This window comes from Curcuma longa, chromosome 11 (assembly GCF_044706935.1).
Source record: "Curcuma longa cultivar G26 ecotype Majalengka, Jawa Barat chromosome 11, ITB_CL_G26_1.1, whole genome shotgun sequence".
NCBI lineage: Eukaryota > Viridiplantae > Streptophyta > Magnoliopsida > Zingiberales > Zingiberaceae > Curcuma > Curcuma longa.
Genome location: NC_133871.1, coordinates 5597977 through 5615939, shown reverse-complemented (window position 1 = coordinate 5615939; position 17963 = coordinate 5597977). Strand labels below are relative to the sequence as shown.

General features: G+C 39.4%; 2 protein-coding genes and 2 pseudogenes across 2 annotated transcripts; 3 read left to right on the top strand and 1 right to left on the bottom strand.

Annotated features, from left to right (window-relative positions):
• Positions 1-766: 766 nt before the first annotated feature.
• On the top strand, positions 767-5791 carry LOC141840079 (ABC transporter F family member 5-like; annotated as a pseudogene).
• Positions 5792-6976: 1185 nt separating this feature from the next.
• Positions 6977-11780, top strand: LOC141839462 (alanine--glyoxylate aminotransferase 2 homolog 1, mitochondrial). The gene is made up of 9 exons (XM_074727210.1): positions 6977-7273; positions 7932-8162; positions 8540-8710; positions 9804-9947; positions 10077-10256; positions 10483-10708; positions 11057-11170; positions 11244-11330; positions 11424-11780. The coding sequence occupies exons 1-9, from the start codon at positions 7064-7066 to the stop codon at positions 11465-11467; spliced, it is 1407 nt and encodes a 468-aa protein (XP_074583311.1). The 5' UTR covers positions 6977-7063; the 3' UTR covers positions 11468-11780.
• A 182-nt stretch (positions 11781-11962) lies between these two features.
• LOC141839465 (small ribosomal subunit protein uS9-like) lies at positions 11963-16852 on the top strand. Its single transcript, XM_074727211.1, has 3 exons — positions 11963-12439; positions 12725-12881; positions 16769-16852. The coding sequence occupies exon 1, from the start codon at positions 11993-11995 to the stop codon at positions 12428-12430; it is 438 nt and encodes a 145-aa protein (XP_074583312.1). The 5' UTR covers positions 11963-11992; the 3' UTR covers positions 12431-12439; positions 12725-12881; positions 16769-16852.
• Positions 16654-17600, bottom strand: LOC141839464 (polyubiquitin-like; annotated as a pseudogene).
• Between the last annotated feature and the right edge of the window lie 363 nt (positions 17601-17963).

Genomic DNA, 17963 nt, shown 5'->3' with positions numbered 1-17963 from the left:
TTGCCTGTCAGCAACGCGTAGTAGATATAGCGGGCTCGCCGAACTCGGTAGAAGGATCTGGAAACTTTCATGTGGAGGTTCAGCGGCCGCAAGTCCGAGCGGGCCCCACCGCCGTCCGCCGGGCCGACATGGGTGGGTTCGCCACGTCGATTCCCTGTCTACCCAGCCTGGCGGAGAGAAGGCGAAGATATTTTATGAACCGCCGAATTAAATTACGCCTTTGACCTTCTCAATTGTTGGGCTCGAGTCCGTTAGCTCCTTGACCCGGCCCAATTTGGAATTCTAGAAGTAGACGTCATAATCTTTATTATTATTTATCTAATTCAAATTATGGGGGCCATTAAAATCCAGCTTGTGGACGAGGGCAGCCCAAGCGTGCCTGAACCGACACGTGGCCTCCTGGGAGTGGTTGGTGTCCGCAGCACGATTGTTGAGGCGCCTGCGAGCCCACTCGTTCGCCATCCATTATCTCCGAATTTCACCACTCGCCACAATTATAAAAAAAAATCAATAAATATACTTTTCTTCAACTATTACCCTTCGTTCGTCTGCCACAATACGAGTCGAGATCTCCCATCCTGTCCGTCGAAAAACAGTCTGATCGTATGTCATCCGTGTGATGATCACCTCGTGGATGGGGTGTTTCTGTAATTACGATGCATTTCAAGGGTGGGAGTTCAGTTAATTTGTGAATTTATTGTGCGTTATATGAAGTATCTGCGTCGCGGATTAGAGGGCGGTGGTCTCTTTCTCCAGTGAACTCCTGCGGTGGCGGGCTCTCGAGGGATCGCCCCCGATCATCGCCGAAGTTCTTCTTCCTCTTTGTGAGATTTTGTAGTTCGGAGGTTGTGAGAGCTACTTTCGTACTGTAGTTTTGGATTTACTTTGTATCTGGAATTTTTTTAAAGCTTAGAGTTTTCTGGCCGCCGGCAATGGATCTCTCGGCCAAGCTTCAAGGCCTCGATCCACGATCGGGATTCGTGGCTGGATCCCCTCTGTTGGACGCCGGGAAGGCCCGAATCTTGCCGCGGGTTTTCGCCGCCTCGGCTTCTCCTCCTCTCAGTCGGCGGCTGGGCGTTTCGTTTGTGAAAAGGACGGGATCTGGTAAGGCTTTGATCAGAAAATTTGGCTTTTACGCCCAAGCGTCGACCGACGCCGCTGTTGTCGAGGCGGACGCGGCCGTCGACCTTGAATCCCTCTTCTCGAATAGCTCCGTGGAAGACTCGTCGAAGAAGCAAGGGAAGAAGAAGACGAGTACTGGGGCGTCAAGCGTATCTTCGGGGGTTAGATTAGAGAATATTAGCAAAAGTTTTAAAGGCGTGACCTTGCTGAAGGATGTTAGCTGGGAGGTCAAGAAAGGAGAGAAGGTAGGCCTTGTTGGAGTGAATGGTGCTGGTAAAACCACCCAGCTCAGAATAATCGCCGGTTTGGAGGAGCCTGACTCGGGCAACGTGGTTAAGGCGAAGGATAATATGAAGATCGCGTTCTTGAGCCAGGAGTTCGAGGTTTGCCCTAGCAGGACAGTGAAAGAAGAGTTTCTGAACGCATTCAAGGAAGAGATGGAGGTTGCACAGAGGTTGGAGAAGGTGCAGAAGGCGTTGGAGAGCTCCGTAGAAGATTTGGCCTTGATGGGGAGGCTATTGGATGAGTTGGATTTGCTCCAAAGAAGAGCTCAGGATCTCGACCTTGATGAGGTGGATGTAAAAATTAGCAAATTGATGCCCGAGCTTGGATTTGCGCCAGAAGACTCTGATCGGTTGGTAGCGTCTTTCAGCAGTGGATGGCAGATGAGAATGTCTCTTGGGAAGATTCTGCTTCAGGTACATTTAGAAATAATTTATACAGTTCCCTCATGCTTGAGTATTTTCAAGCATGAGTATTTAATTGGACTATCTATAAACTAAAATAAGTAGTTTGAAGTGTGCAAAATTGATTGTGTGCATTGGTGTGAACTGGTAAAAAATTGTGCATGGATGTTCTGTTTTGTGGCAGTTGGACCTTTTTTTGTTATTTTCAGTGGTCTAGTTTCATAGATGGCATGCTACGTACAGTGAAATACCCTTACATTGGGTTTATGATTATTTTCATTTTTCTTGTACTTGTTTACATAATGTTCTGAATTTTAGTATATACTCATAACTGCATGTACATGTTTGCTATATTTTGAAAAGCATTCGAAACTAGTGGACTCATAGGACTTGTGCTACTTGTCATTGCTTCTCAGTTTATCATAAAAACTAAGACTTTGGTATTGCTTCTTCAAGATTGTCTTGAAACTCTCATGGGTTCTGTTGTTTCAACTTAGGTTAACCTAATTTGTTGCCATCAATTACATTGGCATTGTTTTTGTTCTCCAGTTCTATTGATGACTAAGTTCACATTCAGTTTTACATTTCTTTGTTGTCACTCACTACTTGCTTTCAAATCATGCTTAATCAATAGCATATGAATTTCATATAGTTGGTGATTCATTTTCTATACATTGTGGTTGCAGGATCCTGACTTACTCCTCCTTGATGAGCCTACAAATCACCTTGATTTAGATACAATTGAGTGGCTAGAAGGCTATCTAAACAAGCAAGATGTGCCAATGGTTATTATATCCCATGACAGAGCTTTCCTCGATCAACTGTGCACAAAAATTGTGGAAACTGATATGGGAATTTCCAGAACATTTATAGGCAACTATTCTGAGTATGTATTAGCAAAAGCAACATGGGTAGAAGTTCAAAATGCAGCATGGGAAAAGCAACAGAAGGAGATTGAACACACTAAGGACTTAATAAATAGGTTAGGAGCTGGTGTAAATGCTGGTCGTGCATCTAGTGAAGAAAAGGTAACTTCAGGATTTTGATTCTCTGAACATTCCGCTGATGATACTATATGAATGGCCTTTCAATTTTTCTTCTTCTATATATGGTTTTGCATAGGTAATAATGCTTCCTTTACTGACTTGAATCACACTGGTATGGTATATCAATCTGAAACTACAAATATATATTCATATTATTTTTTTCAGGAACACAATAAAAAAGCTTGAAGTAACTATTTCAAGACAGATTTTTAGTGATACGAGAGGTGTTAAGTACTCAAAATTAATTAGAATTACGAATTCATTAGGGTAAACATGCAAGTACCCCCGAGGTTGAAACATCTTTGTAGAATTAGCAGATCAATGAGTAATAAGTAATTTGTTGTTGTTCCTATAATACTTCTAAATTTTACATTTGAATGTCTTTCATGTTCATTTTGTGGCATTTTCCAACAATTGCCTCATTCTGTTACCTTGGCAGAAATTGGAAAGACTTCAAGAAGAAGGACAAGTTGAGAAACCTTTTCAGAGAAAGCAATTAAAAATTAAATTCCCTGAGCGTGGAAGAAGTGGGAGGACAGTCTTATCAATCAAGAACCTAAATTTTGGATATGATGATAAGGTAAGTATAATATTTTTTGAAATTTAGTTATAGTGTTTAGCCATAAAGCTTTCCTTTCTTCTAGAAAGAAATTCACACTCATCCATATTGTGTGAGATGCTGCACAGACGGTTTTCATATCCAATAACTAGTTTTCTGTTTTTGACATGGCAGGTTTTGTTTAAAAAGGCTAATCTTTTAGTTGAGAGAGGTGAGAAAATAGCGATTCTTGGTCCAAATGGATGTGGAAAGAGCACTTTGCTCAAACTAATCATGGGCCTTGAGAAGCCTCAGGATGGTGATGTGTTGATTGGGGAGCATAATGTGTTGCCAAATTATTTTGAACAAAACCAGGTATGTCTAGTTTGATTTGGATCCACCTCTTCAATTTGTTAGGATGCAATTTATAGTCCAAATCTAGCTAGGTATTGATGATTTCCCTGAGAAACAAATGCTCATAATTTTCAGCATGCTACAGTTGCGTGGTTTGTCAGTTGTATTCACTGCCATGGCTATTTTAACTTAAGCTTGTTATTAAATCTACATTCTTTTTTCAAGTATATTTTGATAATTCTTTCCTTTTGCATTATTCTTATGTTTTCTTCTGTAATAATGGCAGACGTTTACCGTTAGTTCACAATTTCTTAACAGGCAGAAGCACTTGATCTAGATAAAACTGTGCTAGAGACAGTTGAGGAAGCTGCAGAGGATTGGAGAATTGATGATATAAAGGGTCTGCTTGGTCGTTGTAACTTCAAATCAGACATGCTTGATAGAAAAGTTTCTCTTTTAAGTGGTGGAGAAAAGGTATGACTAGGAAATCTGTTTTGAACTCTCGCAAACACATCAGTCTTCCTTTTACTTTGATTGCAATTTGGTTTCATGTGCGTTTGTTATTACATGACATCTAATTTTGAAGTTGTTTAGACAACATTTTATTTTCTCGTGGAGCTTTCATCTATATGATTTATTTTCCTGATAGCATGTGGGTTAATAAGTTAATCGTAGAATAACTTTTTTCCATCACAAGCAAGAAAGAAGTTCAAGGATGTTTGGCGTTTCATGTTTGTATTGTGAATCTACTAAAAAGTAAAGAAAATAGATGAAGTTCTAAGTTGTCTTATTTATCTGATATATAAAGTTCTTGAAACACTTTCTTTCCACAAATATAATAAGTGCAATGTATGTTTATGCTGTGTCGTGGTTATGAGAGTAGATATCGGAAACAGATGTTAGTCATTCGTTGTTTCAGCTGGTAGTAAACTCAAATTTTGCTAACTTTTGTTTACTCCACCGTTGCAGGCAAGGCTTGCTTTCTGCAAATTTTTGGTGAAACCATCTACTTTATTAGTTCTTGATGAGCCAACCAACCATTTAGACATACCTTCAAAAGAGATGCTCGAGGTATCATTTCCAACCTGTTTTCTTCAACTTTTATTTATTGTTCACAATGAATAACTTGAAATTCTTTGAAACTCTCTTATGCTGCAACAGGAGGCTATATCCGAGTACCAAGGCACGGTCATCACTGTTTCACATGATCGATACTTTATACGACAGATAGTCAATAGAGTTGTGGATGTGAAAGATGGAAATCTGCAAGATTATGCTGGCGATTACAATGTAACCTTAAGTTACATATTCATATATAGTTTCTTCAATTTGACAATAAAACAACATGATGATTATAGCATCTAGTTTGAGCTTCTTCAGCAGTTTATTCTCAAGTCTGATTATCTTGTTTCACTTATGTATCTCGAGTACAGACATAACGATTCTCGTTGTGCCTTTCGACAGTATTATCTAGACAAGAATCTCGAGGCCAGAGAAAGAGAACTGGAACGCGAGGCTGAGCTCGAAGAAAAGGCTCCAAAGATTAAAGCCAAATCCAAGATGTCAAAGGTTAAAGCCAAACCCAAGACTAAATTTTTCAGTTAGAAAAAGATCGTTCTTTGAGCTGCCCCTTGTTTCTCTAATACCATACTGTATGCACTTTATACAGGAAGAGAAACAAGCTCAAAGAAGCAAAAAATGTTGGCGTTTCAACAATCAAAGGCAAAGTCTAAAGGATTGAAGAATGCAAAGCGTTGGAACTGATTGACAAAGGAATCAAACATGCACCAATTGACAGAGTGATCCAAACTGTAGTTGACAAAGCACTTCCAATGGTACACGAGTACACTTGTAAATAAGGCTCTTGTGCTCTACCTAAAGTAGCAAACTTACTCGTTCGATTAGTTATTGTGCTTCATTAGCACCTACAACAAAGGGAAGTTTTCTGTTGTTTGATGGGCAATGTTTTGTTGTAAGGCACTCGGCATCAAGTTGCTTGGGCTTCAAAATGTTGTTCAATAGCTATGAAAAAAGCTTTATAACTGTGTATGCTGCTATAATCTGGTTGAAGATCGAATGTTGGGCTGACTCCTTGAGGGATTAGTCACCGCAAGCAGATTGAACTCGGGTCGGGTCGCCTTTTGGTCAGGTGCTTTCTTATCGAGTTGGCTCTTATTGGATCGGTAGTTAATCGAATCGGCTTTGGATCACTCAAATTAGGGGTTGGCCCTTGTCACCCTAGGGTGGAGAAGGATGACCATCGAAGAAACGTCTGATCTAAAGATTAGTGGAGTAGGAAGGTTGCAACCATAAGTTAAAGTTATAAGGGAAGCTAAGTTGGATTTTAACTAAACTCCTCCGATGCTCAAGTTAGGTGCAAAAAAGAAGAAGAACTCGATAGAAGTTTGTAGCTAACTAGTAGAGAAACAGTCTTGCATACTCAGTCTGTCTGTATGGGTATTCTTTTATACTCTCCTGCATGATCAAATTTCCGTGACTGTGCATGTCTGTTGACGTGGCTAGGATTTTGACTTCGCAAGAGATATTCACTAGTGTCTTCTCGCGGTGAATGGACGGCGACGGTGAAGTGGCTTAGACGAAGACTACGACGGCGACACGTAACCTTACAGAGCAGGGAGATCGGGACGGGGATGAGACATGATTTTGGGAGTTTAGAATTAGCACCGCATTTTGCGATTTTTATTTCGTTTCATCGGCCAACGGGGGTACAAAATTTGCGTCGCTTGCCACGTTGGCGAAGTCAAAATTCTAACCACGTCAGCACAGGCGCACACATTCGCGGATATATATAGATCATCCAGTTGGGCCGTGCCTAAACCAAATTTGCCGATTGAACCGTTAGAATTCGACCGGTCGGATTGATTTCATAGGACAGTTTGCTGTTCGCTTGATGCAGCGAATCCCTCAACCAAGTATCGTCAGCGAATCTGATCCATTCCCGGTCCGACATGTGGATCTCCAACTCATTTAATACATTTCTTTATTACCCAGAATATCACATCGATGGGTTCTCCACGTCGGCGTTGTCGACTGGCCCTTTACCGCTTTATCCTTGATTACGCTTCCCTACTTGCACTAGTTACTTCCGACGTAGCGGTGGGTCCGGTGGGAAAGTTTCTTTATTGCCCAATTGAAAGTCAGGTACAAATATGTGGAGACTAAAATAGAATCTTCATCTCTTTCGTTAACCCCTTGCGGCCTCCACCGGGTTTCGGCGAGTACAAGAAAGAGAGGGAGCGCCGCCCACGTTGCCAGTCTCGTCCTTACCCTAATTCGCGTTGCCTCTTCGATCGGCGATGTTGCCCCTGGGAAATCTGTTGCGGAGGAGCTCCCGATCGGAAGCGCTGCTCCGCAGACTCCTCGGCCGCGGCCTCGCCTCCTCGGCGCCGTCCTTGCCGCCCTTCGACCACCAGCCACGGGCGTACAAGGGAATGCTGGCCGAGGAGGTCCTCCAGAAGAGGAAGAAGTTCCTCGGACCATCGCTGTTCTATTATTACCAAAAGCCTGTAATTTTTCTCTCGCTACTTTTTGGAAGTTCATTTGCATTTGCATTCGCGCGTAGTGCCGTGGAATCCTTTTTCAGATCCAATGTGATCGCGTTGGACTTCAGATCTGGAGTAGGAGCTTGATTAATGTACTTGAAATTATTTGGTTCTAATCTTGTTTTTAGACGATTAGTGTATAATTTTCAGGAAACCGTGATTCCAGTACATACAACTAACTCTTCTTTCACTGTATAAAGTCTGATTCTTTCCAATTTAAGTCTTCTTCATTTTCATTTTTTTTAAAGGATAGTTTTTTAGGACTTTTCAATCGTCATTCTTGATTCTCCCATAATTTCTGCATGTTTAGGTGGCGGAGCTAGATTAATGGGGTCAATTCCCACAAAATAGATTAAGTATGCATATATAAGGTACTTTGAAAATATTTAAAAACAAATTTTGAATGCATTAGGCTTGGGTATTAACAACATAGACTCCAAAAGCCATTGATGCTTTTAATAATCGTTTGAAATTTTGGATGATTTCTCTTGGTAATCGAGTTGTTTAATGCAATTATACATTTTTAATGTATATGTTTTTAACTTAACATATGATTAAACCCACTTAAAATAATATCTAGAACTGCCAATTTACTGATCATTTTTTCGTCTTATCTTTTCAGCTGAATATCGTGGAAGGAAAGATGCAATATCTTTATGACGAAACTGGAAAACGGTATCTTGATGGCTTTGCTGGCATAGTTACAGTCTCTTGTGGGCATTGCCATCCTGATGTAGTGAATGCAGTGTTGGAGCAGACGAAGTTACTCCAACACACCACCACCATTTACTTGCATCATGCTATTGTTGAGTTTGCTGAAGCTCTAGCTTCTAAAATGCCAGGCAACCTTAAGGTACGTTATGCCTACATAAATGATCCACTGGTTCTCTAGAAGAGTTGAATGACTGGCTAATATGTATTCCTTAGAAATTGTGTGAAGCACTAATTAGTTGACTATTTTAGCATTAGCAAAAATAGTAGCTTCATGTGGCCAAGGAAAGCAAAGAACCTTGCATTACATTGTGCTATATGTAACCAAAACATTTGCCTGGTAGTTAGAACTACTTAGAGATAAGTAGGCAGGTTGGCAAAAAATAAACATGATCTATCCTATGACTTCTTTTGTCTAGTTACATGACATCCTTGCTTAACAGGAGCATCTCTCATTTCAGCTATCATCAATTTCAAAATATATTATTTGTATGGTCAGTGGAATTGTGAAAACTGCAGGTTGTGTATTTTGTTAATTCGGGAACTGAAGCAAATGAATTAGCAATGTTGTTGGCTAGATTGTACACTGGAAATCTTGGCATGATTGCCTTGAGAAATGCATACCACGGAGGAAGTGCTGGAACAATAGGTTTAACAGCTTTACATACTTGGAAATATCCAATTCCTCAGGTTGGTTTTCTTGAAGAAGATGTCTCAGGTCTATTATTGTTCAACTTCTTTTTCAATTTGTTTTTCCTTTTTTTTGTATATTCAGCTGCTAAGATAATTGTACTTTGATTTATTACATAATTGAAGCTTGCTTAGTATCCCATAAATGGTGGGTTTTTATTTCTTGGCTAGATCTAGAGCAAGTTAACTTATTAGCAAGTATCACTGGAGAACACAACTAGAAAAATAGATAATGGAAGTGCAATATATATATATATATATAAAAGAGTTATCAAGTGATTGGAAGTTTGTCATCACAACTTTCCAAATTATGACTGACACTAAAAGACTTGGTCACTCCTGTGCTTAGAGGTTAGTGTCTTAGTGGAAGGATAAAAGGCTATCAAGCAATATGATTTCAGGTATTAGTATTAACAGGCTTAGACTAAATAACTTTCATGGGGCTCAAACTGACTTGTATTTCTGTCCTATTAATGGGAGTTAGGAGCACACATACACACACTGTCAGATCCATGGGTGAAGATAACTAGTACTTGTTACAATGAGATTGTTAATGATCTTTAGGCATTCATTGAGACAGAAAGAGAACACCCATATTCTTAGAAGAGTACAAAAGAGGATTTTTTTTTAAAAAAATTATTTTTGGGATAATACTTGATTGTCTCATTGTTTTCAAATTTTATATATATATAGCAACTCTTACACTTGGTCTAACTCCCATAACCTGGTTTACATGGCATTATATTTGCATCACTATTTACAAATTACCTTTCGCTAAACATTATGCCTAAAAGGTTGAGCTCGAGCTAATAAAGTGTATTGATTTTTTGTATTTTTTTCTTGTACACTATAGACAATCAAGGCAAAATTGAATGAAACTTTAATATGTTGTTGTCCTTGAAGCTTCATATTTGCAATAATTTTCATTTCCCTATCAATTGATATCCAAATGCTGACATATTGTCTTTCATATTAGAAGGCTGCAAGGCCTTGACAAATCTGCTTATCAACATTTTTATTTTGATTTGTGTGTGCATTTGCATGCATGTGTATGCTAAAAGAAAATTCATTTCTTTCATGCCAAATCTTACAGGGTGAAATTCACCATGTTATGAATCCTGACCCCTACCGAGGGGTATTTGGCACTGATGCTGCAGGTTATGCTAGAGAGATTCAGGATCATATTAACTATGGAACTTCTGGAAATGTTGCAGGCTTTATTGCAGAAACTTTTCAGGTGAGGTTGCTAACTTGCAGTAGCTATGATTCACAATTTCTCTAAAAATGCATATGTATTCATCACTGTAGAGACTCTGAGTTTGGAGTTTGGACCTTTCGGTTATGTTTTTCTTCAAAATTTTCACAGGGAGTTGGTGGTGCTGTTGAGTTGGCACCTGGTTACCTTAAATTGGTCTATGATATTGTCCGGAAGTCTGGTGGAGTCTGCATAGCTGACGAAGTTCAAAGTGGATTTGGCAGGACTGGAAGCCATTACTGGGGATTTGAGACACAGGGCGTCGTTCCAGACATTGTTACAATGGCAAAGGTAATATGTTGCCACTTACAAAGTAGACACTGCATTTCTTGCTGAAAACACCAACTCCCCTTCCCCCAAGAGTCCCCTTCCCCACCTCGCCTATTTTCCAGTTTGGATCTTCTTAATAATGGCTAGAATGTGTGTATTCAAAATTCAGAATCAACTTACTTTTATCATCACTGATGGTACACAGAAAGGCAACCCTTAGTTTAATTTGTTTTATTTTTGGTTACAGGGTATTGGCAATGGCCTACCACTAGGAGCAGTTGTAACTACTCCTGAAATAGCAAATGTGCTGTCACAGAAAATACAATTCAACACCTTTGGTGGAAATCCTGTTTGTTCAGCTGGCGGGCTAGCCGTACTCAATGTTCTGGATAAGGAAAAGCGCCAAGAACATTGTGCTAATGTTGGTTCCCACTTGATAGAGCGACTGAGAAACCTTCAGCAAAAGCATGATAGTAACTTTCTACACCTTTTCAAATTTTTAGTTTATTGTAGAATACAGCTAGATGCAAGTGATCTGATTCAGCTTTCCTCCAATGTCTTTACACTATTGGAGAGATGATACTGCATAGACAGTTCGACTATTAGAGCTTTTCAGAAAAAGATTGGAAAGAGAGTTCTTCTAAAATAGTTAGCAAACTATGCTGCTGTTGTTGTATGGCTGAAGTTATAAACTTGATTCATTGAATTTAATCATTTCTAGTGATATCCATTCATGAAGAGCGAAAACCAGGAATCAACTCAAAATTCCATTTAGGATTTTTGTTTTTCTCATTGACACACTGCTTGCTGCCTTATTTCAGTCATTGGTGATGTTAGAGGGCGGGGATTGATGTTGGGAGTAGAACTTGTGACCGATAGAAAGGAGAAGACGCCTGCCAAGGCTGAGACAGCAGTCTTATTTGAAAAACTCAAGGGTATGTTTTCGATGTTATGCTTCAGTTTGCTCAACAATCTTCTTGTTACTATGCCAAACTTGCTTGTAAACAGATCTGGGAGTTCTGCTCGGGAAAGGAGGCCTTCATGGTAATGTTTTTCGAATAAAGCCACCGATGTGCTTCACCAAAGAAGATGCAGGTATTCTTCAGGACTATGGAACCTGTTTTGCACTTCCTAATCAATTAGTAGGCATTTCTTTGAGACTGTAATACCACAACCTCCTCGATGCAGACTTCTTGGTCGATGCACTTGACTACGCCATATCAGGAATATGAAGCCTACCGATGAAATGGGAGCTAAATGAAACTCGCCATAATTCAGCAATAAATCTGGTCAAGAACAGCAACATTGCCTGAGAAAACAGGAAGCAGTTCAAGATTGTGTATCTGGCTCTCTAGATTGAGATGTAGAAAACAACCAAATCCATTCCTGTAGACTGAACATTGCGAATAAAGAACTAAGTTATGAGAAAATCATCTTTGAAAGTTCCATTCAGTTTTGTTTGTTCCTTCCAAACTTAATTGCTATATTTGATTCAAGGAATGAAATTGATTGAGAATAAAATGGCTATTTACAGCTTCTTTTTTATTTTGGTTTATGGAATGAGATAGATATTTAGAAAATTTTTGTGCTTTTTGGTAAATTGTTGTTTTCCTTGTATATTGGCCTCTATAACGTAGCGGGCCGGCCCAATATATACTGGCCCAATTATCTTTATCTTTTATTTATGATTCGAATCAAGACTTTGCACTATGACACGCTAGGGTTAGGGTTTCTACCGTTGGTTTGGACGCAGTGAGATGACGGCGGCAGCGGCGGAATCGGTGCAGTGCTTCGGAAGGAAGAAAACAGCAGTCGCGGTGGCGCACTGCAAGCGCGGCCGCGGCCTCATAAAGGTGAACGGCGTCCCCATCGAGCTGGTGAAGCCGGAGATCCTCCGCCTCAAGGCCTTCGAGCCGATCCTCCTCCTCGGGCGGCAGCGGTTCGCGGCCGTGGACGTCCGAATCCGCGTCAGGGGCGGCGGGAAGACCTCTCAGATCTACGCCATCCGACAGAGCATCGCCAAGGCTCTCGTTGCCTACAACCAGAAGTATGTCGACGAGCAATCCAAGCAGGAGATCAAGGACATCCTCGTGCGCTACGACCGGACGCTGCTGGTCTCCGACCCACGCCGATGCGAACCCAAGAAGTTCGGCGGTCGCGGCGCTCGTGCTCGGTTCCAGAAGTCGTACCGCTAGATGAACACGGTTGGCAATTTCGTTCAATTCCTCCTTTGCATCCTTCACTTTTGCTTCTGGATCTGGAATTAATTTTGAAGTAATTACTCTTTATTTTGATCTAGGTTTTCAATTATGCACTGTGGTTATATTATAATTCAACTTTCCTGATTGCTCAAAGTTTTGATTCCATCAGTTGGAAAGTTTGTCTGATATTTATTATATATGCCTAACATATAATTTTTCAATGGCTACTTTTACATTTTGTTGGACAGGTGTCCGGAGATTAATACATGTATCTTTTCTTTCTTTTAGGCCACATAATTTCAACAGAGTTGGGCAATGTTATGAGATCCTTAGGCCTAAGCCGAACTGAAGATGATTGAGAGATCTGATCAGTGAAGCTGATACTGACAAAAATAGAACAATTGAGTTTTCTGAGTTCTTGAATCTCATGGCACGTAAAAGCAAGGTCAGATTTTACTATATGCACTTTTATTTTTTTATTTCATAACATCTCTTTGATGAAATTAAAACATGATGGTTGCTGATCCTCTTATGTCTACAGGTAGATTTTGTTTATATGTACATTCTACTATGATATTATTTTATAATTCAAGTCTGAAAATTTTTTTTAACAAAAAATCAATGAAAATAGTTAGTGACTTGAGATATGTCTATAGTTTTATATTGAACAAGCAAAAGGTAAAGGAGGTATCCATCTTTTATGCATCATCTCCTTTGAAAATGTATAAATCTGTGATAGTCTAATACCCATAGAAACTCAAAAATTAATACTGATAGGATCAGGTGAACTATGTAAAAGTTTCCTCATCAGTCATCATTTATTAATACACAGATCTATCAACGTGTAGATCTATCTCATTGCTCATTTGTCACAAGAATAGTCTAGAAGGACAAGAGGAGGAGTTTTGAGCATATTACAATGGTGAGAAGGGTGGAGGAAGATGAGCTTGCATTGGATGGGAGATATACTTGCAACTGGAGTATGGGCTCCCATTGGATGTAAAATAAACTTGCAACTGAAGTTTCACAGTGAAAAGAAAGCTTCCATCAAGGAAGAGAAGGGAGCTGTGTGTTGGGGCGGCCAGATAGTTTGGGAAGGAATAGGAGAATCCAGTACCATGTTAGAAATATATTTGTTTATTTGTGTAAAATGAAATTAAAACTTAACGCATTTATATTACTCAGAAACTAAGGCATTAAACTAACTTATATATTTTTATTTTATCTAACAATTTACTGATATTCTCTTCTTCAGTCATGAACAAATTATCTGCAGGTAAGCACGTATTATCATTGCTTAATTCTTATTCTCATTCAACTACTCGTATGTCCATGCTTCTTCTAAGGAAAAATTCCTATTTAATTCATTATAGAATGATTGTTGTCCCTTGCTGAAAAGATGCAGTTGAATTTTAATTCATATCATATTATAAGTTCAGGAGATTTAGTTGAATCTACAGTGTTCTAATAAATAGTTCGTAAGCCTTATTTAATTATCATATTTTAACCAAAATGATACATTCACTATATTTTATTATTGAATAAATAAAGGATGGGGATTCTGAGGAGCTGATGGCGGCATTCAAAGCGTTTGACACGCATTCAAACGGGTTCATTTCTGCCCAAGAGGTGTCATATATTTTCAATATTTGAATCCACAACGTGATTAGTAGAGAACTCTGAAGGTGTTCATCGAATGACAATTACCTTATATCAGGTTATTGTCGAATCTTGAAACAGAGTCTATATAATACTGTTTTCCTTTTTCTGCATTTGCAGATCCGTCAGGTGATGGCAAACCAGGGTGAGAAATTTACGGAAAAGGAGATCGACGATATGATAGCAGAAGCAGACACTGACGGCGATGGACAAATGAACTATCAGGAGTTTATGCGGGTGTGTTGTCCAAGTAATACTCGCATCAGTTTATAGAGGCACTCTACCAACTACCCTACTTGTTACAAACTATTTTACGTCACAATCATGGCTAACCTGACCTGTCTCTCATATTCAAGTGCTTCACATGATCATTTTGATCTTTATATTCAAAGAACTTCTAGGCAAACATAAAATTTAAGTTTGTAGCTTTCATATCAAATGTGGTGTGTGAATAAATTTGATTTTTAAAGAGACATGTCAATAAATTTGATTTTTTCTTAGAGGATTCAGATTTTATTGCTATTTAAAGCATGTCCAAATCAAACATATTCTGCATGCAGATGTTAAATAACAGAGAGACATCAGTTCAATCAAGATCCTTTGCCTCCTCCTCCTCCGTCGCTTCGTCCGGCGACGGCGGTGCTGGTGGCGTCGTCAGAGGCCATCGCCTCCGGCGGAGCGATTATGAACAGAGTGGAGGAGGTGATCAAGATCAAGGACGAGGCGATGGAGGAGGAGGCAAAGGATCTGGACTGAATTGATGTCTCTGTTATTTAGCATTTGCATTGCATGCAGAATGTGTTTGATTTAGACAATTTTGATTTGCATGCAAAGGATCTGTCCTCCATGAACAAATCAAATTTATTAACATGCTACTGCAAAAGTCAAATTTATTCATACATCACATTTGATATGAAAGTTACAAACTTGAGCTTCATATTTGACTAGAAGTTCTTTGAATATAAAGACCAAAATGATCATATGAAGCACTTGAATATGAAAGGCAGACCAGGTTAGTCATGATTGTGGCGCAGAACAGTTTATAACAAGCAGAGTAGTTGGTAGAGTGTATCCATAAACTGATGCGAGTATTACTTGGGCAACACACCTGCACAAACTCCTGATAGTTCATTTGTCCATCGCTGTCAGTGTCTGCTTCTGCTATCATATCGTCGATCTCCTTGTCCGTCAATTTCTCACCCTGGTTTGTCATCATTTGGCGGATTTGCAAATGCAGAAAAAGGAAAACAGTATTATATAGATTCTGTTTCAAAATTCGACAAGAATCTGATACAAGGTAATTGTCATTCGATGAGCACCTTCAGAGTTCTCTATTAATCACGTTGTGAATTCAAATATTGAGAATATATGACACCTCTTGGGCAGAAATGAATCCGTTTGGGTCCGTGTCAAATGCTTTGAATGTCGTCATCAGCTCCTTCTCAGAATCCCCACCCTTTGTTTATTCAAGAGTAAAATATAGTGAATGTATCATTTTGGTTAAAATATGATAATTAAATAAGGCTTACGAACTATTTATTAGAATACTGTGGATTCAACTAAATTTCCTGAACTTATAATATGATATGAAATAAAATTTAACTGTATTTTTTCAGCAAGGGACAATAATCATTCTATAACGAATTAAATATGGACTTTTCCTTGGAAGAAGCATGGACATACGAGTATTTGAATGAGAATAAGAATTAAGCAATGATAATGTATGCTTACCTGCAAATAATTTGTTCATGGCTGAGGGAGAGAATATCAGTAAATTGTTAAATAAAATAGAAAAATATAAACTAGTTTAATGTCTTAGTTTCTGAGTAATGTAAATGCGTTAAGTTTTAATCTCATTTTAGGATTTAGGGTTTACACAAATAAACAGATATATTTTTAACATGGTACTGGATTCTCTTATTTCTTCCTAATCCATCTGGCTGCCCCAACACATAGCTTCCTTCTCTTCCCTTATGGAAGTTTTTTTTCACTGTGAAACTCCAGTTGTAAATTTATTTTACATCCAATGGGAGCCCATATTCCAGTTGCAAGTATATCTTCCACTCAATGCAAGTACATCTTCCTCCAACCTTCTCACCATTATGGTATGTTCAAAACCCCTCCTCTTGTCTTTCTAGACTATTCTTGTGACAAATGAGCAATGAGATAGATCTACGCGTTGATAGATCTGTGCATTAATAAATGATAATTGATGAGGAAACTTTTGCATAGTTCATCTGATCCTATCAGAATTAATTTCTGAATTTCTATGAGTATGAAACTGTCGATTTATACATTTTCAAAGGAGGTGATGCATAAAGGATGGATATTTCTTTTACCCTTTGCTTGTTCAATATGAAACTATGGACATATCTCAAGTTACTAATTATTTTCATTAGTTTTTTGTTAGAAAAAATTTTCACACTTGAATTATAAAATAATATCATAGGAGAATGTACATATAAGAAAAATCTACTTGTGGACACAAGAGGACTAACAACCATCACGTTTTAATTTCATCAAAAAGATGTTATGAAACAAAAAAATAAAAGTGCATAAAGTGAAATCTGACCTTGTTTTTACGTGCCATTAAATTTAAGAATTTAGAAAACTCAATTGTTCCATTTTTATCGACATCAACTTCACTGATTAGATCTCTTAATTCATCTTCAGTTCGGTTTAGTGGATGCCAGAGTGCGGCCGTCCTCCAACTGCTTGCCGGCGAAGATGAGCCTCTACTGATCCAGTGGAATCCCCTCCTTGTCCTGGATTTTAGCCTTCACGTTGTCAATCGTATCGGAGCTCTCCACTTCAAGGATGATGGTCTTGCCCGTGAGAGTCTTGACGAAGATTTGCATTCCAACACGGAGGCGGAGCACGAGGTGGAGGGTGGACTCCTTCTGAATGTTGTAATCGGCAAGGGTGCGGCCGTCCTCGAGCTGCTTGCCGGTGAAGCTCAACCTTTGCTGGTCCGGAGGGATGCCCTCTTTGTCCTGGATTTTAGCTTTGACATTGTCGATAGTGTCAGAGCTCTCAACCTCGAAGGTGATCGTCTTGCCGGTCAAGGTTTTAACGAAGATCTGCATGCCACCGCGAAGACGGAGCACAAGGTGAAGGGTAGACTCCTTCTGGATATTGTAGTCGGCCAAGGTGCGGCCATCCTCCAGCTGCTTACCGGCAAAGATCAACCTTTGCTGGTCCGGCGGGATGCCCTCCTTGTCCTGGATCTTGGCTTTGACGTTGTCGATAGTATCCGAGGATTCGACCTCAAGGGTGATTGTCTTGCCCGTAAGCGTCTTGACGAAGATTTGCATGCCTCCACGAAGGCGGAGCACGAGGTGGAGCGTCGACTCCTTTTGGATGTTGTAGTCGACAAGAGTGCGACCGTCCTCGAGTTGCTTACCGGCAAAGATAAGCCTTTGCTGGTTCACGTTGTCGATTGTGTCCGAAGACTCACCTCAAGGGTGATTGTCTTGCCCGTAAGAGTTTTAACAAAGATCTACATCTGATCGACGCAACCAAGATCAACCAGTAAGGATCCAAACAGATCGAGAGATCCTAAGTAAAGATCTAAACTCTAAACAGATCAAGAGATCCTATGAACAATCAAAGATCAAAGAACATAAAAAAAGACAATTCGTCTAAAAAACATCACCATCAGCAGCAAAACTCCAGGCAAGATTCAAAATAGATATCCGACGGATCCTTAAACAAAATACAGATATCATAGAACACAGATCCAAAGCATCAACTCTCCCATCGTCGGGAAAAGAGACGAAAACAAGGGGGCAATCTTTTTAGGAAAAAAAGAAGGTAAAGAAGGAAAGCATTCCTTGGGGAACAGACGAGGAAGAACTTAAAGGCTTTC